Source organism: Balaenoptera acutorostrata, chromosome 3, assembly GCF_949987535.1.
Source record: "Balaenoptera acutorostrata chromosome 3, mBalAcu1.1, whole genome shotgun sequence".
Lineage (NCBI taxonomy): Eukaryota > Metazoa > Chordata > Mammalia > Artiodactyla > Balaenopteridae > Balaenoptera > Balaenoptera acutorostrata.
Window position 1 is genome coordinate 94,359,434 of NC_080066.1, and position 27,132 is coordinate 94,386,565.

The 27,132-nt window shown below is 37.9% G+C and overlaps 1 protein-coding gene across 8 annotated transcripts in view; it reads left to right on the forward strand.

Annotated features, from left to right (window-relative positions):
* The window catches only part of TTBK2 (tau tubulin kinase 2), a 148,776-nt gene that overhangs the window by 84,717 nt on the left and 36,927 nt on the right, over positions 1-27,132 (forward strand). For 7 of the 8 annotated variants that reach the window (XM_028164348.2, XM_028164350.2, XM_057543381.1 and 4 more), the window contains 3 exons: positions 5,666-5,731; positions 9,799-9,891; positions 10,774-10,899. In XM_028164348.2, the coding sequence (XP_028020149.2) occupies positions 5,666-5,731; positions 9,799-9,891; positions 10,774-10,899 (285 nt within the window). The remainder of the gene's footprint in view (positions 1-5,665; positions 5,732-9,798; positions 9,892-10,773; positions 10,900-27,132) is intronic. The other variant, XM_057543379.1, reaches the window with a different exon arrangement.

Below are 27,132 nucleotides of genomic sequence, written 5' to 3' on the forward strand. Positions count from 1 at the left end.
TATTATAGTGGCCATTGCAGCCATAACCTACATTCTATATTTTGCATTAACCAGTCCCTTGCTTTGCTTTCTTCTTTCTTCTATAGACCCGAGGGTACTTGTTTTGGAGTATGGAGCAGATTCAGGGAGCTGTTGTAAAATAGTACAGTTATCATGTACCTGTCACCTAGCTTCCCTCTATGATGACATCTTACATAATCATAATACATTGTCAAAACTAGGAAACTGTTATTGGGATACTATTATTAACTCAAGTACAGACCTGAGTCAGATTTCACTATTTTTTACCTACACTTTTCCTTTCAGGGGAGGTGTGGTATATGAAATTTTATCACACCTATAGATTCATATAACCAACAGCCCAATCAGGATATAAAACTATTCCATCACCACAGAGAAACTCCCTCAAAACATAAATGTGTATTTATTTTTCCAAACTTATGATATAGGATCGTCAGTCAGAATGCATTACAAAGGGAATAATGGATCATATCTGTTACACTAGTGATACTAGCAAGTTGTTTATGTGGTTGGTTTTGAGAGCCTCTACTGTTTTTTTTTTATTTGTTTGTTTTTTATGAATTTATTTATTTATTAACTTATTTTTGGCTGTGTTGGGTCTTCGTTGCTGCATGCGGGCTTTCTCTAGTTGTGGCGAGTGGGGGCTACTCTTCGTTGCGGTGTGTGGGGTCCTCATTGCGGTGGCTTCTCTTGTTGCGGAGCACGGGCTCTAGGCGTGCGGGCGTCAGTAGTTGTGGCACGTGGGAGAACCTCTACTGTTTATAACCTTTAAGATGTATTAGGTGTATCAAATAGGGATGTGAGATAAAAAGAAGTTGTGTGTGTCTCTGTATATATATTTGCAGTACTTTCATCCATACAGTTTTGGAGTTGAACTTCTATTTACTTAGTGATTTGAATCTGCATGTTCATGTTTTCCCTCCTGATTTAGAGGATGCCCCAGTTTCTTTAGCCCTTGAGCTGGCATCTTACATTGGCCCTTTGTGTCTAAGCTCTTGGAATGCCATGTTTTCTCCTGCTGCTTCCTTCTTAACCATTCAGCTGAAACTTCCAGTGCCTAGGGCTATAGTGTCCTACTTAAGAAAAAATTTTAAATGTTACCATTCCAGAATTTCATCTATTTTCTTATTTCCATTGAGGGTTTTTTTTTCTTTTTTTTTATAAATTTATTTATTTATTTATATTAATTTTTGGCTGTGTTGGGTCTTCGTTTCTGTGCGAGGGCTTTCTCCAGTTGCGGCGAGCGGGGGCCACTCTTCATCGCGGTACGCGGGCCTCTCACCGTCGCAGCCTCTCCCGTTGTGGAGCACAGGCTCCAGACGCGCAGGCTCAGTAGTTGTGGCTCACGGGCTTAGTCTCTCCGCGGCATGTGGGATCGTCCCAGACCAGGGCTCGAACCCGTGTTCCCTGCATTGGCAGGCAGACTCCCAACCACTGCGCCACCAGGGAAACCCCATTGAGGGTTTTATTACATAGTTCTCCATGCTTTTTTCCCCTCCTGATCCTTTCCTTTTGGTAGCAGTAGGTCTAGGCTTATACCTGAAGTCCTTCCCTTCTTCTGGATTTATTCTCCTAGGAGCTTATTCTGTCTCTGACATTCATCCCCACCCTTGTTGCTTCTGTCCTTGTACTAGTCTTGTGGTTTCTTGTTTGGATTATTAAAATAGTCTCCTCACTGGTCTCCCTACCTTCTCCTTCCAATCTATCCTTTATACTTCCAGCGGAGTAGACATCCCAAGCACTTTCTCAATCATGTTACTTCCTTACTTAAAATTTTTTATGAATTCCATTTGCCTCTACCTTATAAGCCAAACAACATATGACATTTAAGGCCATCCTTCATTTTATTCCAACCAACTTTTCCATTATTTTCTCTCACCCTTTGCTTCAACCATACCAAATTCTTTTCCCTAACACTTAACAGTACTTTTGTCCCTTTTTGCATTGTTCACTGTGTTCTTTTTAAAATGCATTTCCTTTTCTCTTTCTGACTTACTTCCCTCTGTATGACAGTCTCTAGGTACATCCACATCTCTACAAATGACCCAATTTCGTTCCTTTTTATGGCTGAGTAATAGTCCATTGTATGTATGTACCACATCTTCTTTATCCATTCCTCTGTTGATGGACATTTAGGCTGCTTCCATATCCTGGCTATTGTAAGTAGTGCTGCAATGAACATTGGGATACATGTGTCTTTTTGAATTACGTGGTATCTAGAAAAATGGTAGAGATGATCTTATTTGCAAAGCAGAAATAGAGACACGGAGAGAGATCAAACTTATGGATACGAAGGGGGAAAGGGAGGGGGTGGGATGAATTGGGAGATTGAGATTGACATATATACACTCTTGATACTATGTATAAAATAGATAACTAATGAGAACCTATTGTATAGCACAGGGAACTCTACTCAATGCTCTTTGGCAACCTAAATGGGAAGGAAATCCAAAAAAAGAGGGGATATATGTATACATATAGCTGATTCACTTTGCTATACAGTAGAAACTAACACAACATTGTAAAGCAACTATACTCCAATAAAAATTAATTAAAAAATAAATAAATAAAATGCATTTCCTCCTTCCTGTTGTAATTCTGTCAGTCCTTTAAGGCTCAATTTATTTTTTCTTTTTCATTTTCACTTAAATATCTAGGTGCTTTTTTTCTTTTTCTTTTTAAAAATTGAAGTGTAGTTGATTTACAGTATATTAATTTCAGATGTACAACATAGTGATTGAATATTTTTATAGAGTATACTCCATTTAAAGTTATTACAAAATATTGGCTATATTCCCTGTGCTATATAATACTTCCTTTTAGCTTATTTATTTTATATATAGTAATTTGTATCTCTTAATCGCCTACCCCTGTCTTGCCCCCTCCCCATTTTTCTCCCCAGTGGCAACCACAGTTTATTCTCTTTGTCTGTAAGTCTGTTTTAAGTCTGTTTTTTTATATTCATTTGTTTGTTTCATTTTTTTAGATTCCACATATAAGTGATAACATACAGTATTTGTCATTCTTTATATGACTTATTTCACTAAGCATAATACCCTTCAGGTTCATCATGTTGTTGCAAGTGGTAAAATTTTATTCTTCTTAAGGCTGAGTAATATTCCATTGTGTGTGTGTGTGTGTGTGTGTGTGTGTGTGTGTGTGACATCTTCCTTATCTATTCATAAGTTGATGGACACTTAGGGTGCTTCTATATCGTGGCTATTGTAAATAATGCTGCTATGAACATTGAGGTGCATGTATCTTTTTGAATTAGTGTTTTCATTTTCTTTGGATATATACCCAGGAGTGGAATTTCTAGATCATATTGTCTATGAGCTATTTTTAGTTGTTTTGGGAACCTCCAGACTGTTTTTCATAGTGGCTGCATCAATTTACATTCCCACTAACAGTGTACGAGGGTTCCCTTTCTTCCCCGTCCTCACCAACATTTATTATATGTGTTCTTTTTGATGATAGCCATTCTAACAGATGTGGTTTTGATTTGGATTTCTGTTATGATTAGCAGTGTTGAGTGTCTTTTCATGTGCTTTTTGGCCATCTATATGTCGTCTCTGGAAAAATATCTATTCAGGTTTTCTGCCTATTTTTTAATCGGGTTTTTTTTTGATATTGAGTTGAATGAGCTGTTTATATATTTTGGATATTAACCCCTATTGGTCATATCATCTGCGAATATTTTCTCCCATTCAGTAGGTTGTCTTTTCATTTTTTTTTTTTAATTTTTAAAAAAAATTTTTTATTTATTTATGGCTGTGTTGGGTCTTCGTTTCTGTGCGAGGGCTTTCTCTAGTTGCGGCAAGTGGGGGCCACTCTTCATCGCGGTGCGCAGGCCTCTCATTATCGCGGCCTCTCTTGTTGCGGAGCACAGGCTCCAGACGTGCAGGCTCAGTAATTGTGGCTCACGGGCCCAGTTGCTCCGCGGCATATGGGATCCTCCCAGACCAGGGCTCGAACCCGTGTCCCCTGCATTAGCAGGCAGATTCTCAACCACTGCGCCACCAGGGAAGCCCGGTTGTCTTTTCATTTTTTCAGTGGTTTTCTTTGCTGAACAAAAGCTTTTAAGTTTAATTAGGTCCGATTTGTTTACTTTTGCTTTTGTTTCCTTTGCCTGACAGATCTAAAAAATTGCTATGATATATGTCAGAGTGTCTGCCTGTGTTTTCTTCTAAGGATTTTATGATTTCTGGTCTTACATTTAAGTCTTTAATCCATATTGGGTTTATTTTTATACATGGTGTGAGACAATGTTCTAATTTCATTCTTTTACATGTAGCTGTCCAGTTTTCCAAGACCACTTATTGAAGAGACTATCTTTTCTCCATTTATATTCTTGCCTCCTTTGTCATAGATTAATTGACTGTAATTGTGTGGGTTTATTTCTGGGCTCTCTATACTGTTCCCTTGATATATGTGTCTATTTTTTGTGCCAGTACCATGCTGTTTTGATTACTGTAGCTTTGTAGTATAGTCTTAAGTCAGGGAATGCGATACCTTCAGCTTTGTTCTTTTTTCTCAAGATTGCTTTGGCTTCTAGGTATTTATTTTAATAAAACATGTTCTTAGGTTACTAACCACTCTCACTTTTTACTTTCTTTTTCTTTAAGATGTTTTTAAACATAAGTTTTGGAAATATATTCATATGGTACAAAAATAAAATAATTAAAAATTCATCAAAAGTAAACAGTTCTGAATTTTGAAAAACACTATTAAGCAAATGAAAAGTCAAATCACAGACTGGAATAAAATATTTGCAAAACACACATCTGACAGAGGACTTTATATCCAGAATCTATAAGCAACTCTCAAAACTCAATAATAAAGAAACAAACCTATAAAAATAAGCAAAAGATTTGGATAGGCATTTCATTAAAGAATAGATACTACAGATGGCAAATAAGTACATGAACAAATTCTGAACATCTTTAGTTATTAGGGAAATGCAAATGAAAACCACAGTGAGATACCATTACACAGTAATTAAAATAGTTAAACCTAAAAAACCAGACAATTCTAAGTGCTAAGGAGGGACAGAAATCAGAGGTTGCCAGCCAGACACTGGGAGTCAAGGGAGGGGATTGACTATAAAGGGCATTAAGGGAACTCTTGGGGTAATAGTACCCAATAACTTAAGTTTATGAATATGTGAATTACATGTGCAGGAGAGGTACAAGTTGCCACCATCTTTGAATTGAGTTTGAATGATATAGCCAAGACACAGAGAGGTTGGCATCTTATTTTACTTAGACCTCATGGTCTTAATATACTTATTTGTAACCAGAGCCTGAATATTAATGTATATACTATGATGCTTGTCATGAAAACATTTATGTTTTCTAATGTACAGAGTTTATTTGTCATAAATCCTACTTTATTTTAAAATGGTAGGAAAAAATGGGAGTCATTGATAACTAAAATGGGACTCATTGATAACTAATATGTTTTAAATATATGATTTAGAGATACTCTCTAATTTTTATAATTTCACAACTATTAAAAAAGTTAGAAATTTAAGTAGTGTTTTCTTGACAATAATACACGTTTCTCCCTTCTACTTCATGGGCTCAAGTGTGCTGAATCTTATCCTATTTAAAGCTCAGTTACTATTCTTTGCTTGGTTTTGTAGCCTCGAGCTGTGGCAGGCTTTCGAGGGACAGTTCGTTACGCATCAGTCAATGCTCATCGGAACAGGGTAGGTATATGAACTAGAGTCGTGGCTGTATAAGCATGCTGATGCTTGAATCAGATTGCCTTCTTTACATTAGAGTACAGAGGTGTGGGAAGTGCTTGGGAGCAGAAGGAAAGGTGTTAGAAATACTAACTCATGGTATGGTGTATAGTGGATAGATAATAGATGTGTGCAGCTGCATAGAAAATAGAATTTAATTTGGCAGAAAATATAATGGCTAATTATATATATGTCTATGGGGAATCTTGTGTCCTTAATTAGATATAAGTATTAAATTTACTATAGAATTTTGAAGAAAGAAAATATCTGTGTTCTATTTCAAGAAGTTATTTGGGAATTCATACGATCAATACCTAATGAAGGAGGTCATTTTATCTGTAATATACATCTAATCTGTGATATCCCCTCTCCATCAAACTTTTGTTTTCATGAAGATCTAAAGTATAGCAACTTAAAAATTTTTTTTCATCTTAGTACATTATACCTCTCCTCTTGGGTTAAATTAAAAAAATTTCTCTCTCTCTTTTTTTAACTTTCATTCTTTTGTTTTGCTCTAAAATTTTTTTCCCTCATCCTGAACCTTAGTTATGAATAGGAAAGGTGGGTACTTTATGGATTCTCAATTCTTGAACTTGTTTGGACAGAGTTGAGAAATAGTCTACTTGATTTAAAACCACAGCATTCTCTTGATAAAATGAAGAGAAATCTTTTCTTGGTCTTTTGTTACCTTATTCTTGTTCTGTGAAGCCAAAACTGCTTTAATAAAAACTAGACCAGGACTTCCCTGGTGGCGCAGTGGTTAAGAATCTGCCTGCCAATGCAGGGGTCATGGGTTCGAGCCCTGGTCTGGGAAGATCCCACATGCCGCAGAGCAACTAAGCCTGTGTGCCACAACTACTGAGCCTGTGCTCTAGAGCCTGCGAGCCACAACTACTGAGCCCATGTGCCACAACTACTGAAACCCATGTGCCTAGAGCCTGTGCTCCGCAACAGGAGAAGCCACTGCAATGAGAAGCCTGCGCACCTAAACAAAGAGTAGCCACCGCTCACCGCAACTAGAGAAAGCCTGCACGCAGCAATGAAGACCCAACGCAGCCAAAAATAAATAAATTTAAAAAAAATAATAACTTGACCAATGCTAAATGTAATAGGAAGAGAATGCTGTGGTTTTATATGCTATGCTTCAGTTAATTTGGTTTCTTAGGATGTGATTATAAATTGAAAATAGGAAAAGTATTTTTATCAGTGTGTAGCACTCTGCCAAGCATTTTAACTCATTTGGTTTGATTCAGTGTTGCTTTATTTTATGGTATTCAGTTAATTATTCTACCTTGAAAAGAAAGTATGCATCCTCCAGATAGATTTTTGCAGAAGTTTAGAAGTACTATGCTTTCTAATTAATTCTATTAAAGAATATGTCCACATTGGAATCTTTGGAATAGGACATTCTTTTTGAGATAAGCATAAACATTTTCAGAGATCATAATAGCTATATAAACATTTTCAAAATAGCTACTAGAAAGAGATTTTATATATATATATATATATATATATATATTTTTTTTTTTTTTTTTTTTTTTTTAATTTGAAGAGTAGAGATTTCTTCTAAAAGCCTTTCCAGCATAGAGTGCTCTATCAGTTGCTCTGTTAACCTGCTTATTAATCTTGGTAGAGAAATTTGATAGTGTATAGCAGTGGTTCTTACCCTTCTTTTCTGCTCCCAACACACCTGAGGAGTAGAATGCTTTACACAGTAACACAGCTTCACAACAGTGATTGTCAGTGTATGTGGTGACACCGGAGTGCAGCTAGTGGAACCTTGAGAGGGTCTTGTCTAATTTAAAAAGAATTCCCAGGTAATTCTAAAATATACTTCTTTCTTCCATACTCTGCGACCATGATTGGATAATTTCTAAACTTAATACACCGCATTTCTATTTTTTGGGTACCTAAATTTTAAACTTTTTTTTTTAAGTAGAAGCAGGTTTATTTAGAGAATCTTAAACTTTTAACGTAAATAATTCCCAAACGATACAAGGACTTTTCAAAATACTTGAAGAACTCTGTTTACTTCATCTCATTGTTTTCCTTCATTTTAATCCTTTGTTAATATTTGTTTTATGTCAATACTTGGAAGAAATTATTTTACTTTCCTCTGGTTCTATGGTTGCTACTGAGATCTTTGTCCATGTATTGTTGTTCGTTTGTATTTAATTTGTCCTTTTTTTCTTGACTATTTTTGATATCTTCTCTTTGTCTTTGGTGTCCTGCAGATATGTTCAAATGTGCCTTGGTGTGGATTTCTTTATATTTATTTTGTTTTGAGATTTGTTTTGCTTCCTGAACATTCACATCTTTCATCTATTCTGGAAGATTCTCAGACATTGCTTGTTTAAATGTTGCCTCTTTTCCTTTCTCTCTGTACCTTTATTTTCATATCTCCAAACTGATGTGTATTAAACCTTCTTGTTCTGTCTTCCATGCCTTTTAAGTTCACTCTCAGATTTTCTCTTTTGGTCTCTTTTTTGCATTCTAGATAATTTCTTCAGATCTGTCTTCTAGTTCATTAATTCTTTTTTTCTGGTGTGTTTGATCAGCTTTTAACCTGTCCATTGAGTGTGGGTTTTTGTTGTTGTTGGTGGTGGTGATGGTGTTTTGGCCGTGCCACGCAGCTTGTGGGATCTTAGTTCCCTGACCGGATATTGAACCCGGGCCCTTGGCAGTGAAAGCACCTAACCACTGGACCACCAGGGAATTCCCTAACCATTGAGTTTCTAATTTCATATTTGTGCTTTTTATTTCTAAATGTTCTTTTTAGTCCTTTTATAAATCTAATTGGTCTTTTTATTTGCAGGGAGAGAATATGCTTCCTTTCTTGTGACTTTGATTCTATTTTTTAAACATTTTAAATATCTTATTTCATATTCTGTATCTTATAATTCCATTCTGAAATTCTTGGATATCTAATTCTGCTCTTTATAGTTTTTCTTGCCATTAGTTTATGGTAGCTTGCTTTCTAATATATTTTATAATTTCAAGTAATGAACTTATATTTGGTGGGGCTTTATCTATAGGAATTCAATTAGGTCTGCATTTAAGGGTATCTTGAGAGGATTTTCATTTGCATCTATCATTACTGTAGGACAGGATCACCCAGAAAACACTTAATTTCTGGGCCTGGTTTCCTGGACCACACAAACAATAGAAATTTAAACCCCAGATCTGAGTGAGGGGTAGTCCTATGGTAACAAATTCTCAGGGCAAATTTTTTTTAACCACTCACTTTATCTTTTTGATAGTGGTCAAATTTTACAGAAAAAAATTATCGTAGTATAACATACATACCAAATACTGCACTAAAGATAGTCCTTTGAGGGTCCTAGCTGTATGTTGGGGGTAGAGGTGGGGAAGTGTCTCAGTTACAAATCCTGTCTTGTGTAGGCTCAATGCTTTTACACCTGTCCCCTTCATGATTGATAAAACCCTTGTTGATAAACCTATGACAAATGCCCCCAAAACAGCCAAAGCCAGAGCTTCAGTATTAAGTTGCTTCTCACGTTTCCAGCTTTCTTTTAATTTTAGCTCTTAAGATTTCCTTTGCTTTTTTTTTTTTAATTATTGTAGTAAAGAACACATAACATTAAATTTACCACCTTAACCATTTTTAGGTATACAATTCAGTAGTGTTAAGTATATTCATATTATTGTGCAACAGATTTCTAGAACTTTTTCATTTTGCAACACTGAAACTGTACCCACTAAACACTAATTCCCCCTCCCCCTTCCTCCAAGCCCTTGGCAACCACCTTCCTATACTAATTAGTGAACTCATTTATTAATTAATGGGCTCTTAATTATTTCCAGCATTTCTGGGTTTTGGGATGTTCTTTGTATCAAAAGTTTTTCAGTATATCTGTTATGTAGATTGCTGTATAGCTATACATATACATAGATATACCTACCAGATAGTTTTACAGGAAAATGAAACACAATAGTTAGGCCTTAGACAATGTAATGTACTCACAAGGAGTGGTAATGTAATGTGACTGAATTCTCTTTTGCTTATGAAGGAAATGGGAAGACATGATGACCTTTGGTCCTTATTCTACATGTTGGTGGAATTTGTGGTTGGTCAGCTGCCTTGGAGAAAAATAAAGGACAAGGTAATTTGGGAAATGGAAATGTTAGGACTTCCCTGGTGGTTCAGCGGTTAAGACTCCACGCTCCCAGTTCAGGGAGCCTGGGTTCGATCCCTGGTCAGGGAACTAGATCCCACATGCCACAGCTAAGAGCCTGCATGCCGCAGCTAAAGATCCCGCATGCCACAACTAAGACCCAGCACAGCCAAGTAAATAAATATTTAAAAAATAAAAATAAAACCTTTAAAAAGAAATGGAAATGTTAGTTTTGGTAGGGGAAGGAGTAAAAATTTCTGGGTAGGCATTTTTGTTGAGATTATACTTATGCATAAGAATTAAAAGTTACAAACATTTTCACTGTATCCCAATATGTATATTTTTCTTTCTATGAGCTGATATTAGAGATATAATTAATGTTATGACTTTTTTTATGTACATGGAGAATAGATACTAATTTAAGTACAGTTGTCATTTCTGATTTGACTTCTAGCCCTCCCTCTTAGGTTTTATTTTTACTAGTTCTCTTTTTTTCTTTTTTATAAGTCAATTAGGCTTTTAGTTTTTAATTGTCACATTATATTGTTTGATTTGAAAACTATAAATGCATGTGTTGATAAAGAAAAGTAGACCAGATTTAAGGTCAGCTCTTTCTTTTGGGGAGCTATCTGTTCACTTATGCAGAACTGTGTTACCCCTTTGGTTCTGCACTACAGTCCCCTCCCCCTGCCCCCTTAAAGCAGTGTGCATTAAGCTGTTAGCTATTAGTAAGAGCTCAGTTCTTGCTTTATGCTTAATTACCCACTGCCTCATTCTGTAGTACATACCCTTGAGACTGTTACTGAGAGGCTCTTAATGTGTAGCTGCCAAGAGAAATTGACTTTGGTTCCTTTTCTCTTTACTTCCCAGGAACAAGTGGGCTCTATTAAGGAGAGGTATGACCACAGGCTTATGTTGAAACATCTCCCTCCAGAATTCAGCATCTTTCTGGACCACATCTCCTCTTTGGATTATTTTACAAAACCAGACTACCAGGTAATCATCTTTGTGAGTTCTGTGGGTTAATTCTTCTCTCTCATTTAGTCTGTCTTCACTCATTGTACTGTTGAGGGTGCTGTAAATGAGTATGGGAAGTCCCTAGAATAATACTATTTTAATACATCCTGAGAAATGTGGTTAAATTGACTGATGATGACAGTGTCCACGTCCACACGTGAGCGCACGTGTGTGTGTTTCCTCCCTTCTGGACGAACGTACTTCATTAGAGTTTTAGCTTTGTTCATCATGTAACATTTTAACTGTTCCTGCTGTGGTTCTTCTGGTGTATAGAATTGCTGCTGATAGTTCAAATTATGAAAATCCTATAGCTAATTTATTGACCAGAAGGAAATGTCCAACTAGGTAATGTATCTGTCGAGGGCTTGAGGGCTGCATAGTGTATGTTAATATGCTATGGGACAGCAGTCAGTGAAGATTACTGGCTCCGTTTTGTCTGTGGTGAGTGAAACATTTCCTCAGAGCATCAGTTAATGAGGCCTTACAAGGGTGACTAGGATTACCACAAATTGCATCCCTAACCCCAACCAGCTAGATTTCAGAAGATTCTGTTGCTCTCAGGGGGAACTTGGTCAGAGCTTAATGCGAGATAATCACTACCACTGAAAACATAAATGCAAGGCACACATTGATTAATAATAATAATTTTAAAAAATATATTAGTGTATCATTTTTATCTACAAAGGACAACATATAGGCTTTACTGCCTGTTAATGAAAGTTTCATATTCTAAAGTGTTGTCAGTGTCAAAAGACGAAAAGATTGTCTACAGCACAGTGAACTTATTTGCATATAGTAACTAGTTCTTTGTGAAAATGCAGCTTTTGTATAATATATACAGAATATAAAGCAGAGAGGCAACATACAGCCTTGGGTCCTTAGAGACCTTAAGTAGGTGAGCCTGTGTTATTCTTTTCTATATGCCTATTTGAGTTATAAACTGTATAGGCTAACAGTATAGGAGGAAATACATTGTATATGAGTCACTTTGGAATATGTTCTCATTTATATTTTATGGGTTTTCTAAAATGCAGAGCGTTCACGTTACTTGCAATAAAATAATGAAATTTTACTTGTAAGACTAGATTCAGGAGGAGCTAGGAATTGTTACAACTTTCTCATCTTGGGTGCTAATAATTTTTTATTGACAAAGTTTGCGTGCGAATATTAAAGTTTACACAGCAAAAAAATTTTTAATTACATTCTCTGCTTAGTTATGCCTACAATCTAAAGAAGACTAATGTTCACCAGCTAAAGTTTGAAACTTAGACCTATAATTAATTTAATTTAAATTAACAAAATATTGTTCTCAGGTTTTTCATTTGGACAAGCTCTAAGGGGAATCTCTGTGTTTCTGTCACCTGAAAACAAAACAAAATATAGTAATTTCCCTATTTTAGGAAGAGAGAGAGCAGGCATAACATTTTCATTGTTTCACAGATTCTGTAAATAATCTGCTTCTCTTTTGCTCTCTGATTTTCCGTAAGCAGTGAGTGGGAGCAGAGGACAGGTAGATGGGAGAAGGATAATTGGGAAAAAGATGTTGGCGTAAGTGACAGGTGTATTCTGATGACTAGTATCAATGTGATGTCAGGTTCCAAAAAGATCTGACCGTTGCAGTTTCTGTCTCTTGCTTTCCTCACAATGCTCTGCTGCAGTCTTCATTTTGAGAAAAATTACTTTGTTTGTTTTAATTTTTATTTTATTTATTTATGTGGTTGCGCTGGGTCTTAGTTGCGGCATGCGGGCTCCTTAGTTGCGGCATGTGAACTCTTAGTTGCGGCATGCGTGTGGGATCTAGTTCCCTGACCAGGGATCAAACCCGGACCCCCTGCATTGGGAGCGTGGAGTCTTAACCACTGCGCCATCAGGGAAGTCCCCTCTACTTTGAATCTGAATGTTCTTGCGAACTGATGGTTAATTTTACAGTTTGGAATTCTGAATATGACTTTAATTACTGTTCTTTCAGAATTTTAAATTCCTTATGGAACAACCAGTGTAGTTAACAACAACAACAAACCTCCTCCAACAGCAAGCATACCAGTACTTAGTGTGACTGCTTCCCTAGTGTTATCAAAGGTCAAATAACAGTATGTCTCCAACTTTATATATTCTGAGACAAGACCAAAGTAAATATATTTTATAATCAAAGCGTTAAATGATGCTGTTTTCCAAAGCCACTTTCACTGTGAATGTCTGTGTTTGTGAATCCTTAAACATCATAGTTTCTTGCCAGAGAACATTATTTTAAGTTGCATATGGCCAGCACATTACCAGTAACCTGCTAGTGCTCACTCTGACAGCATGTGCAGACCTAGAGAGGAGAGCTGTTTGCTTTCTACCGGGAATCTTTTATGCATGTCTTAGGTTGAATAAAGGCTGACACTTGCTTTGGGAAAGCTTTATGGTGTTTTGGGAAATTACACCCAAGTTTATACTTAGTATTTATGTATGTCTGTCTTACCTACTGGCTTTTAAATCCTGGGGGTACAGACATGTCTTATTTTGTTTTTTTATTCCATACTACCCTGGCACTGTGCCTGGCACCCAAATTTTCAACAAATGTTAGGAAGATTGAATTGAATCTTACTTTGCCTAATAATCTCCTACTCAGGAAATATAAGAAAAATCAGCTCTCATGAGTGCATAAATACTGTTTTCTGTCTGTTAAACTAAAGGTGAAGATGTTAGAATTATAGTCAAGATTAAAGCAGATATCTTATTATGAATACAGTTAGCCCTCAATATCTGCAGGGGTTTGGTTCCAGGACCCCTGGGGATCATGGGTTCTCAAGTCCCTTCTATAAAATGGCATAATATTTGTATATAACTTATGCACATTCTCTCGTATACTTTAAGTAATCTCTACATTACTTATAATACCTACTATAGTGTAAATGCTATGTAAATAGTTGCTGGTAAGTTTTGCTTTTTGGAACTTCCTGGATTTTTTAATATTTTTGATCTAGTTGGTTGAATCCTCGGATATAGAACCTGCAGATTGTTTTTGTTATTAGATTTTGAAAGAGTATATCAACTATAAGAGATGAGTGCTGGGCCATGAATCTTCTCTGGTGATAAAATTGTATAGAACTATACACACACAAGGACATGTAAAACTGGTGAAATTTGATAAACTGTCTGGGTTGTAGCAATGTCATTTTCCTGTTTCTGATATTGTACTCTAGTTATTTAAGATGTTACTGTTGAGGCAAACTGGGTAAAGGAGACTTCTTTGTACTATTTTTACAATTTCCTAGGAATCTATAATTATTTCAAATTAAAAGTTTAAAAAAAGTGCTGGGTCAACATTTTCAGAAATGTAGATAGTGATTAAAACATTCGATCTTGTTGTTGCCACCTTATAATTTAAATAAAAATTTTAAAGTGTTTTGAGAAAGGGAGATATTTCTGAGGGGTGCCTAGGAAAATCTTATCAACCTTGAATTCCACCACAGGGCTCCTCCTGTAGGTGACACTGTTACTAGTTAATGGGAAACTAAGATAGCAGCATCAGATTAGATAAAGAAGAACCCTTGGTGCCTTTACACATTATTATCACAGTAAAGATACACAGCATTGTCACAATAATACCTGGGTAGTAGTATTATCCCTCTCTTACGAAAACTTAATTTAGACATGTTGCCTGGGAAAACTAGTGGTGCTAGAGGTGGTATCTGAACCCATTTCTGATTCATTCAAAAAGGTCCAAGCTCTTTCTAGTTTACCAACATGCCTTCCTTAGAGAGGTGGCCACGAACACAACAGGCACTGTTAAGTAAATACTAACGTGAGTGGCTAATAAAGTTGCAGGGAAAGAACTAAAAAGTTATATGAAAAATTATCAGAAATTATTGTCAGTAACTAATAGGATCACATGATCCTGACACAAGAACAAAAAAAGTATCTTTATTAGAGTGTCAGATTATGTTAAGCATCATTTAGCAAATTGAGAAGACTAATGAAACCCGTAATATACACACCATTGGTGAGCCTGAAACTAAAATGTGTCTATCAGCCAGTTCACACACTGACACAGCATTGCTAAAATCAGAGGATATGAGCGAGGAAATCCAAAGCCAACTAAATGTCATTAATCTTGTTAATATACTTTCCAGGTTTAGGAATGGGACTATTTATACAGAGATTACATCAAAATTTAGCAGGCTTGCCTCTTGCTTTGGGGGACTTAGAGCCATTTTAGGATCCCCTGACTCTAATAATGACAAAGTTAAAATTTTCGGAAGGCACAGATGGGCTGCTTGTGAAGCAAACAAACAAGAGGTTGAGCTAGAGAAACAAGGGGGAACATCCCATAAAATAAGATGTGAAGGAAGGTCTCTCTCGCTTAAGCTGCCATTTAAGCTGAGCCCTAAAAAATGGGACTGTATTGGCCATGTGGAGAGCAAAGGCAAGAGGAAGAAGGTTACAAGCAAAAGGAAGAACATGAGCATAGGCTCTGATGTGAGAAAAGAAGGGAAAGAAGACAAGTGGCTAGAATGTAGCAAATGAGGGGAGAAAGTGGTTTGAGACAAGATTGGAAAGTAAGGCAGAGGCCAGGTGATACAGGGCCTTGTCAGCCTTGTTAAGGAGTTTGATTTTATTCTAGTGCAACAGGAAACCTTGTAGTCTAATAAACAGGAGCATGGTGATCCAATTTGTGTTTGAAGAGGATTGCTTTTGTAGTTGTGTGTGTTCAAATGAGGCAGAGGAGAATTAGAGACTACTTAGGAAGGTATTGAGAGAGGCTGAGCTATGCCTTAGAAAGAAAGAAATATTTTAAAAATCAGTGTCTTAACACCACAGAGGTTTATTTTTTGCTCACAGAACAGTGTAGTTAAGTCGGGCCTCTCTCCTGGGCAACTCTCAAGTGGTATCTTGAACATCCAGGCTCCACCCATATTTTGACACTGCTATCTTTAATCCATGGCCTTTACAGTCATCAGGAAAGGGAAGAACAAGTATGGATGATGGTTTAGGGGTTTCAGACCAGGCCTGAAAGTGATCTAAACACTTTGGCATATACCCCTGTGACCAGAACCCATTCACACTGGCTCAATTCTAACTGCAAGGGAGGCTGGGAGATAGTGTCTTCCTAGGCAAGGAATGATGATGGTCTTGACTTGGATATAAGCAGTGGAGATGGAGAGAAGTGGATGAATTCTTGCTTTCCCTCTTTTAATTATCTCCTTTCATTCTCAGTTGTACTTATGTGTTCCATAAGTACCCCTCAGTGCAGTCAAATTGGACTCCTAGCACTTCTTCCAGCTTGTCCTGCATGGAATGCCTGTGTTTCATAACACTGCTTGTCTTGTGAAATTGAAGGCCTGACTCAGATGCCACAGTCTCCTCTGATTCCTTTCAGACAGGAGTGACTTCTTATGCTAAACTCTTATAGCGGTACTTTGTTTTCTCTCTTTACTAGATAAATTCCATTAGAGCCAGTACCTTGCACATTTATCTCAGTTTTCTAGAGAAGTTAGCACAATGATAGGCATTTAATAAAAGTTTGCCAAATTGAATGAAATCTGCTTAATCTGATTATTGCTTCTGTTAAATGCAAACTCTCTGAAGAAAAGACTGTGTTTTCTTCACTCTTGCATTCCTAGTGCCCAGCGTAGTAGGCATTCAGTGTATGTCTGAGTCAATGAATGGGCATTTGGTATAACTATGTAGAATACAGCAGAGTCACAGAACATCCATGTTTACTTGACTCACTTAAATTCAGCTGCATATGCAGGAGATGGAACAATTTTAACGTGTCTGTGATTCTGCTTGCCCTTTGGCTCAGCCATGCCCTGTGTGCCTTTGTGAATCTGCTGTTCCCTCACTCTTTCTCTCATTCACAGCAGTCAGGCTGCACTGACTATGATTCTAATGTTTAAAAGGACAGTAATTTTGGGGGTACAATATAACCCCTAAATGTAGGTAGCTTCATTCACATTCATCTGAAGAAATAGAAGTCTCTCCCAATGCTGGAGAAAAAAATCTAGCTATTTTGCATCTAGTACAACTACTATCCTGTACTTTATTTATGGGCATCTTAAGAAGCTTTCAAGGATAATTTCAACTTTATACTGTTTTTGCCTTGCCTGGTATGTGGTCAGACCACTCAAGATGGCTGTTCTCTTGCTCTCTGTACATCCCCTGCTCGACCAGTCCCTGCTTCATCTACACCGTGCTCACATGAATGGCCTTGCCCCCTGGCCCAGCTTGTGATTATTCTAGTTCTTAGGCCAGAACAGCTCCACCTGCTAGTTTATTAAAGGGAAACATCAGCCCTTGTGATGGTCATTAATCTGAGGGGCTGTGAGGGACTTGCCCCAGTTGCTGGTTTCCCTGGCAACTGATGAGCCAAGCTGACATCAATTTCCCCTATCAGTGGTAGCCTCCTTCTTCCCCTAGTAGTGAAGATTGCTGCCATGACCTGCCTGCTGTCTGCCATGCACCGTGGGGTGTTGCTCCAGGACCCTCTTGCTGCAGACATGTAAGGTTCCCTTTCTAATAAACCACTGATGTCTCTGGCACTGTCTCTTGGCTCTTTCTTCAGTCTTGAGGCCTGGCAGGTACAGGGCTTGCAGGCCTGTGGGGTGCAGCTCAACACCTGCTGACTGGCTGTAACTCTAACATGGCGGAAATGGCACTGCACTTAAAAGAGCTGTTTCAGTTGGTGCTTTGCTACACACCATTTGTATGGCCTTTCTAAACCTGTTTTCTTGTCTGTGAAATGGTGAAAATGCCTACCCCACAGTGTTGTTAAGATTTTAATGAGGTAATTGTGAGAATGTTTTGTAAATCGTAAAGCATCATGTAAATGAAAGTGGTTTTACATGTACCTCAGTGACACACTGCGTTTGCTTATAATTATCGCACTTTTCTTCATTCTTGTATTGTACTCAACGTTACTTCTTTGTTAATAGAACCTCTATTTCCTTTATGCTGCTTTGTCCTGTTATGGCAAAAAGGAAATGTTGCTTACCTTTTTCATTGAGCTTTTTAGGAGGCATCGAGAAGCTTAGACATTGCCAGTTTACCTTGTGGGCTGATGAGCACCTGGAAGAAACGACATTGGTATCAGGCAGCACAGTGGCTGTGCGACCATGCTGCCTCACACTGCCTCAGGTCCCCTGGGGTGGCCGACCAAGGGGCACTCCTTAGTCATCCTGGTATCTTACAAGTGGTGAAAACAGCCTAAAACTCTGAAGCTTCTTCAACTAACTCTCTTTATTTGATCTTTCTTTTTTTGGTTCTGTTCTCCAAAGGATGCGTGCAATGTAATTTTTTTTTTCCCTCTACCAATGCTGCTAAAAAACCCCCAGAAGAGGAGAGAAATCTAGAACCTGTGCATTTCTTTTCCTCTATTGCATCTACTTATCACTGAAGTGAGGCAGTTTCTTTTGCCGTAAATAATCTATCTTTGAATCAGCCAAGCCAGCATTGTCATTGTGCTCTGCTGGTTAAATGCTTTACTGATCCATTAATTTACCATTTATTAACTGAGAAGGAATCAGGCTTCTCCGTCCTCAATATCACATTGCAAATAGTTCTTGTTTTTCAAAGACTGGACTTTGTCTGCATTTTCTTTGAAAGGGCAAACTGGGATTTCATGTGGAGATAAATATGATAAAGCTATTGATTGCATTTGTGCTAAGGATAAGAGGAGGGGTGCTTCCCTAAGACATTAGGTCTATGTCAGATGAATGATTGCTATAAAGAATAAGGGTATTGCCCTGCCCACTCGAGCCTGGGAAACCTGCTGAGCTCCCAGGCCAGGTCCCCTGCCCGCCAAAGAACCCTCCAGGCCACGTGGATCCTGGGGGCAGAGGAGGGAGGCCCTCCTAGGGGAGAACAGGAGAGGCAGGAGGGAGGGGCCCTCCAGGACCAGAGGAGCAGGAGCGGGAGAGGAGCAGAGGGTGTTTGCCTCACCCACTAGGGCCCAGGAAGCCTGCTGGGCTCCCAGGCCAGGTCCCCCACCCTCTGAGACCAGAGGCACGCCTGGACCCCTTCTGTTCCATTGAGCCTAAGCCCCACACCCCTCCAGGACCTTTTCCAGCCCTGTGGGTCCTAAACATAGGCCCCGCCCACTGCCCAAACCCCACCCCTGCCTAGACCCTGCCCGCCACAGCTAAGGCTTTTTCCACCTTTTTTTTTTATTATTGTGGTTCTGTTTTCCCTTCCGGTTGTTGTTTCATCTATATTTTCATTTTTTCATAGTCTTTCTAATATATCTGTTAGTTTCCTAGTCTAATTTTATTTTTTACTCTTTGTTACTGTTCTTTATTTTTTTGCCACCCCATGCGGCTTGTGGGATCTTGGTTCACGAGCTGGGGGGCGTCAGGCCAAAGCTCCTGTGGTGGGAGCTCCGAGTCCGAACCACTGGACTAACAGAGAACCTTAGACCCCAAGGACTGTTCATCGGAGTGAGGTCTCCCGGAGGTCCTCATCTCGGCACCGAGACCCAGCTCTACCCAACAGCCTACAAACTCCACTGTTGGAAGCCTCAGGCCAAACAACCAGTAAGAGAGGAACACAATCACACCCATCCAAAAAAAAAAAAAAAAAAGAGACAGCAAAAAATATATCACAGATGAAGGAGCAAGGTAAAAACCTACAAGACCAAATAAATGAAGAGGAAATAGGCAATCTACCCGAAAAAGAATCGGAGTAATGATAGTAAAGATGATCCAGAATCTTGGAAATAGAATGGAGGCACGGATTGAGAAAATACAAGAAATGTTTAACAAAGATCTAGAAGAACTAAAGAACAAACAAACAGTGATGAACAACATAATAACTGAGATGAAAAATACACTAGAAGGAGTCAATAACAGAATAACTGTGGCAAAGGAAAGAATAAGTGAGCTGGAAGACAATATGGTGGAAATAACTGCTGAGGAGCAGAATAAAGAAAAAAGAATGAAAAGTATTGAAGACAATTGCAGAGACCTCTGGGACAACACTAAACACACCAACAGTCAAATTATAGGGGTCCAAGAAGAAGAAGAGAAAAAGAAAGGGTCTGAGAAAATATTTGAAGAGATTATAGTGGAAAATTTCCCTAACATGGGAAAGGAAATAGTCACCCAAGTCCAGGAAGCACAGAGAATAAACCCTAGGAGAAACACACCAAGATACATATTAATCAAAATAACAAAAATTAAATTCAAAGAAAAAATATTAAAAGCAGCAAAGGGAAAAATAAAAAATAACATACAAAGGAATCCCCATAAGGTTATCAGCTGATTTTTCAGCAGAAACTCTGCAGGCCAGGAGGGAGTGGCAGGATATACTTAAAGTGATGAAAGAGAAAAACCTACAATCAAGATTACTCTACCCAGCAAGGATCTCATTCAGATTCAACAGAGAAATCAAAAGCTTTTCAGACAAGCAAAAGCTAAGAGCATTCAGCACCACCAAACCAGCTTTACAGCAAATGCTAAAGAAACTTCTCTAGGCGGGAAACACAAGGGAAGAAAAAGACCCACAAAAACACACCAAAACAATTAAGAAAATGGTAATAGGAGCATACATATTGATAATAACCTTGAATGTAAATGGATTAAATGCCCCAACCAAAAGACACAGACTGGCTGAATGGATACAAAAACAAGACCCATATATATGCTGTCTACAGGAGACCCACTTCAGACCTAGGGACACATACAGACTAAAATTGAAGGGATGGAAAAAGATACTCCATGCAAATGGAAATCAAAAGAAAGCTGGAGCAGCAATACTCGTATCAGATAAAATAGACTTTAAAATAAAGACTGTTATAAGAGATAAGGAAGGACACGACATAATGATCAAGGGATCAATCCAAGAAGAAGATATAACAATTATAAATGTTTATGAACCCAACATAGGAGCACCTCAGTACATAAGGCAAATGCTAACAGCCATGAAAGGGGAAATCGACAGTAACACAATAATAGTAGGGGACTTTTAACACCCCACTTACACCAATGGACAGATCATCCAAACAGGAAATAAATAAGGAAACAAAGCTTTAAATGACCCAGTAGACCAGATAGACTTAATTGATATTTATAGAACATTCAACCCAGAAGTGGCAGAATATAGTTTCTTCTCAAGTGCACACGGAACATTCTCCAGGATAGATCACATCTTGGGTCACAAATCAAGCCTTGGAAAATTTAAGAAAATTGAAATTGTATCACGCATCTTTTCTGACCACAACGCTATGAGATTGGAAATCAATTACAGGAAAAAAACTATAAAAAACACGAATACATGGAGGCTAAACAGTGCACTACTCAATAACCAAGAGATCACTGAATAAATCAAAGAAGAAATAAAAAAATACACAGAAACAAATGACAATGAAAACACGACGACCCAAAACCTATGGGATGCAGCAAAAGCAGTTCTAAGGGGGAAGTTTATAGCAATTCAATCTCACCTCAAGAAACAAGAAAAATCTCAAATAAACAATCTAACCCTACACCTAAAGCAACTAGAGAAAGAAGAACAAAGAAAACCCAAAGTCAGTAGAAGGAAAGAAATCATAAAGATCAGAGCAGAAATAAATGAAATAGAAACAAAGAAAACAGTAGTAAAGATCAATAAAACTAAAAGCTGGGGCTTCCCTGGTGGCGCAGTGGTTGAGAATCTGCCTGCTAATGCAGGGGACACGGGTTCGAGCCCTGGTCTGGGAAGATCCCACATGCCACGGAGCAGCTGGGCCCGTGAGCCACAACTACTGAGCCTGTGCGTCTGGAGCCTGTGCCCCGCAACGGGAGGGGCCGCGATAGTGAAAGGCCCACGCACCGCGATGAAGAGCGGTCCCCGCACCGCGATGAAGAGTGGCCCCCACTTGCCGCAACTAAAACAAAGCCCTCGCACGAACCGAAGACCCAACACAGCCAAAAAAAAAAAAATTAAATTAAATTAAAAAAAAACAAAACAAACTAAAAGCTGGTTCTTTGAGAAGATAAACAAAATTGATAAACCATTAGCGAGACTCATCAAGAAAAAGAGGGAGAGGACTCAAGTCAATAAAATTAGAAATGAAAAAGGAGAAGTTACAAGAGACACCGCAGAAATACAAAACATCCTAAGAGACTACTACAAGCAACTCGATGCCAATAAAATGGACAACCTGGAAGAAATGGACAAATTTGGGAAAGGTACAATTTTCCAAGACTGGACCAGGAAGAATTAGAAAATATAAACAGACCTATCACAAGTAATGAAATTGAAACTGTAGTTAGAAATCTTCCAACAAACAAAAGTCCAGGACCAGATGGCTTCACAGGCGAATTCTATCAAATATTTAGAGAAGAGCTAACACCAATCCTTCTCAGACTCTTCCAAAAAATTGCAGAGGGAGGAACACTCCCAAATTCATTCTACGAGGGCACCATCACCCTGATACCAAAATCAGAAAAAGATACCACAAAAAAAGAAAATTATAGACCAATATCACTGATGAACATAGATGCAAAAATCCTGAACAAAATACTAGCAAACAGAATCCAACAACATATTAAAAGGATCATACACCATGGCCAAGTGGGATTTATCCCAGGAATGGCAAGGATTCTTCAGTATACACAAATCAATCAATGTGATACACCATATTAACAGATTAAGGAATAGAAACCATATGATCATCTCAAAGATGCAGAAAAAGCTTTTGACAAAATTCAACACCCATTTATGATAAAAACTCTCCAGAAAGTGGGCATAGAGGGAACCTACCTCAACATAATAAAGGCCATATATGACAAACCCACATCAAACATCATACTCCATGGTGAAAAACTGAAAGCATTTCCACTAATATCAGGAACAAGACAAGGATGTCCACTCTCGCCACTCTTACTTAACATAGTTTTGGAAGTCCTAGCCATGGCAATCAGAGAAGAAAAAGAAATACAAGGAATACAAATTGGAAAAGAAGAAGTAGAACTGTCACTGTTTGCAGATGACATGATACTATACATAGAAAATCCTAAAGATGCCACCAGAAAACTACTAGAACTAATCAATGAATTTGGTAAGGTTGCAGGATACAAAATTAATACACAGAAATCTGTTGCATTTCTATACACCAACAATGAAAGATCAGAAAGAGAAATTAAGGAAACAATCCCATTTACCATTGCAACAAAAAGAATAAAATGCCTGGGAATAAACCTACCTAAGGAGGCAAAGACTTGTACTCAGAAAACTATAAAACACTGATGAAAGAAATCAAAGATGACATAAACAGATGGAGAAACAGACCATGTTCTTGGATTGGAAGAATCAATACTGTGAAAATGACTATACTACCCAAAGCAATCTAAAGATTCAATGCAACCCCTATCAAACTACGAATGGTATTCTTTGCAGAACGAGAACAAAAAGTTTTACAATTCGTATGGAAACACAAAAGCCCCCGAATAGCCAAAGCAATCTTGAGAAAGAAAAACAGAGCTGGAGTAATCAGGCTCCCAAATTCAAACTATACTGCAAAGCTACAGTAATCAAGACAGTATGGTACTGGCACAAAAACAGAAATATAGATCAATGGTACAGGATAGAAAGCCCAGAGATAAACCCACGCACATACAATCACCAAATTTATGACAAAGGAGGCACGAACATACAGTGGAGAAAAGACAGCCTCTTCAATAAGTGGTTCTGGGAAAACTGGACAGCTATTTGTAGAAGAATGAACTTAGAACACTACCTAACACCATATACAAAAATAAACTCCAAATGGACTAAAGACCTAAATGTTAAGACCAGACACTATAAAACTCTTAGAGGAAAACATAGGAAAAACACTCTTTGACATAAACCACAGCAAGATCTTTTTTGATCTACCTCCTAGAGTAATAAAAATAAACAGATGGACCTAATTAAATTTAAAAGCTTTTGCACAGCAAAGGGAACCATAAACAAGACGAAAAGACAACCCTCAGAATTGGAGAAAATATTTGCAAACAAATCAATGGACAAAGGATTACTCTCCAAAATATACAAACAGCTCATAGAGCTCAATATCAAAAAAACAAACTATTAAAAAATGGGCAGTGTTGGGCAAAGTAGGTCACGTGGCCAAGCCCAGAGTCAGTGTAGGAGAGCAGTATCAAAAAAAAAAAAAAAAAAAATGGGTGGAAGACCTAAATAGACATTTCACCAAAGAAGACATACAGATGGCCAAGAGGCACATGAAAAGATGCTCAACATCACTAATTATTAGAGAAATATAAATCAAAACTACAATGAGATATCACCTCACACTGGTCAGAATGGCCATTATCAAAAAATCTAGAAACAATAAATGCTAGAAAGGGTGTGGTGAAAAGGGAACCCTCCTGCACTGTTGGTGGGAATGTAAATTGATACAACCACTATGGAGAACAGTGTGGAGGTTCCTTAAAAAACTAAAAATAGAACTACCATATGACCCAGCAATCCCACTAGTGGGCATATACCCTGAGAAAACCATAATTCAAAAAGAGATATGTACCACAGTGCTCATTGTGGCACTATTTACAATAACCAGGACATGGAAGCAACCTAAATGTTCCATTGACAGATGAATGGATAAAGAAGATGTGGCACATATATACAATGGAATATTACTCAGCCATAAAAAGAAATGAAATTGAGTTATTTGTAGTGGGGTGGATGGACCTGTAATACAGAGTGAAGTAAGTCAGAAAGAGAAAAACAAATACTGTATGCTAATGCATATGTATGGAATCTGAAAAAAAAAAAAAGGTACTAATGAACCCAGTGGCAGGGCAGGAATAAAGATGTAGACATAGAGAATGGACTTGAGGACACGGGGGTGAGGGGGAAGTTGGGGTGAAGTGAGAGTAGCATTGACATATATACACTACCAAATGTAAGATAGATAGCTAGTGGGAAGCAGCCGCATAGCACAGGGAGATCAGCTCGGGGCTTCGCGATGACCTAGACGGGTGGGATAGGGAGGATGGGAGGGAGGCTCGAGGCTCAAGGGAGGGGATATGGGGATATATGTATGCATGTGGCTGATTCACTTTGTTGTACAACAGAAACTAACAGCATTGTGAAGCAATTATACTCTAATAAAGATGTAGTTAAAAAAAAAAAGAATAAGGATGTTCCAAGTGGTGGGATATTGCATCACGCATTTTTGGGACTACACATGCTTATGTATACAATTAATTTATTTTAGATAATGCATTTTTGTTAAATTTTTTCTTGTTATTAAAAGTAATACATATCATAATACAAGTTTGGAAATTACAGAAAATAGGAAGTCCGAATAATTCAGAATCTCATTACCCAGACATAGTACCTGATTTTTATGTACTTTTTTGTGTCTTGAATAATATGTTTTAAAAAAAGCATTTTATTGTATATCCCATTAGAATTAAGAAAAACAACTACCTCTTATTCGTAAGTGCAATCAGAAGGGAAATTGACACAAGTAATCAACAACAGTAGCCACATAAAAAGTAATATTGCATTGTTGTCTGTCCAGATCTTCCTCAGGTCCTCCCTCCTCTTTTCTTCCCCTTCCCGCCCACCCCCCCGCTCCCCCCCGAGTCTCCTTCCCCCAACCTCCTCCCTTTCCCTACTTCCGTTCAAGGAAGATTCACCTTCCTGATGATGTTATGCTTCTAGTGTTTCTCACACTATTTCACCAATTTCTCCTATTGCAGCAAAGTATGAGCATGTTTTCAAGAGGTCCGGGAACCGTCTTAAAGTGTCAGCCATAAGTCCACAATTTCTTTGTATTCTCTTGATTTATCCTAAAGGTTCCTATGAATTTTGCTTTCTAACTTCTTTGTGTTCATTGTTTTATAAAATATCATATTAAATGTCTTACTCTGAGTAAAATTCTCCAGGAAGCTGTGCCACATTTATCAAATGACTTTAAACTCTCTCTGGCATATGGCTGCATCCCCTGAGGGTGCACATTACCCTAATTTGAGAAACCTGGACTCTTTAGATAAATTTGTATTTTCTAAGAATACATTATTAAATAGAAGATTTAAAGGAGTCAGATATATACTAGATTTCCAGTGATTCTCAGTGGAGAGATATGGATCATGTCTTCCTAGAGGGAAGTGTCAGAATCATCTGGAAGGTTTTTTCAGATTTTGCTCTGCTTCCTTTTCAGTTTGAGAATTACTGCACAGTGAGCTCCTGTTCTGATTGGAAAGTGAAAGTGTTTTAATCCTCAGTAGTATTGGGCTATAAAAAAGGATGAGGACCACAAGTTTTATTTATTTATTTACACATACATACATATATGTGTATATGTATATTTGATTTCTAAGGTTAATGATTTATACTCTGAAATCTAGTTGAATGAGTAACTGAATTGAGTTTTCCGGTCTTATTATTTATTTTAGCCAAATGTGATATGATGAATTCAGTTACCAAAAAAAAAAAAAAAAAAGGCCTTGACTTGTCCTATTTCTACTATCCCAGTCTGTTGAAGTTTAGGATTTAGAGCAACCATGGTCCTGAATTAGAAAATTATTCTGCTACATTAGAAATGTTTTGCTCTTTAAGGTATCTGCAGAGCTCTAATCATCTGACCATTTGTTCCCAGTAGGGTGCCTTCAATGCTTCAGTGCTTTTAGCTTTCCTTCTATTTCTTTTGTCATGTGCCCTCCATCCTTCTGCCTCCTGCTGCTGGTCTCAAGTTATCACCATCATAGTAACGAACTGTTTCTTATTTTTGGACCAATGGCATATGCTACATTTTCTAAGACATACAATACTATGATAAATGTAAGAAAAGAATTCCATCATCTGACAATAAAAACTGTTTAGGACCATGCCTATTGCCATGCAGTACAGGCAGAGCATTTAGCAGTAGCAGTCTGAGTATTCACACAGCAGAGCAGATGCTGCCTCGTGGATAGGGACTCCACTTTTCAGGAAAGAAACATGTCACTCTGTGGGAACCTATGAGAACCTCAATTTCCAGAGTTGGAAAGAGGTCCAAGGTCTGCTGTTTCAGTTCTCAGGTGCAGGGTTTCAATCCATCTTCCTTTCATCCTTTGTGTTTTCTAAAGCCCTCTACCTCTGACAATTTGGGAAGATCTGAGCTGTAACATTGATAACTTATGTCAACAAAAATAGGACCAAAATAAAAATTCCGAGGTTTTATAACTATGCCTTTCCCAATTCCTTTTAGCTTTTTAGTTTCCCTTTCTACATCTATTATTTTTTGGCAGGGAGGACTTA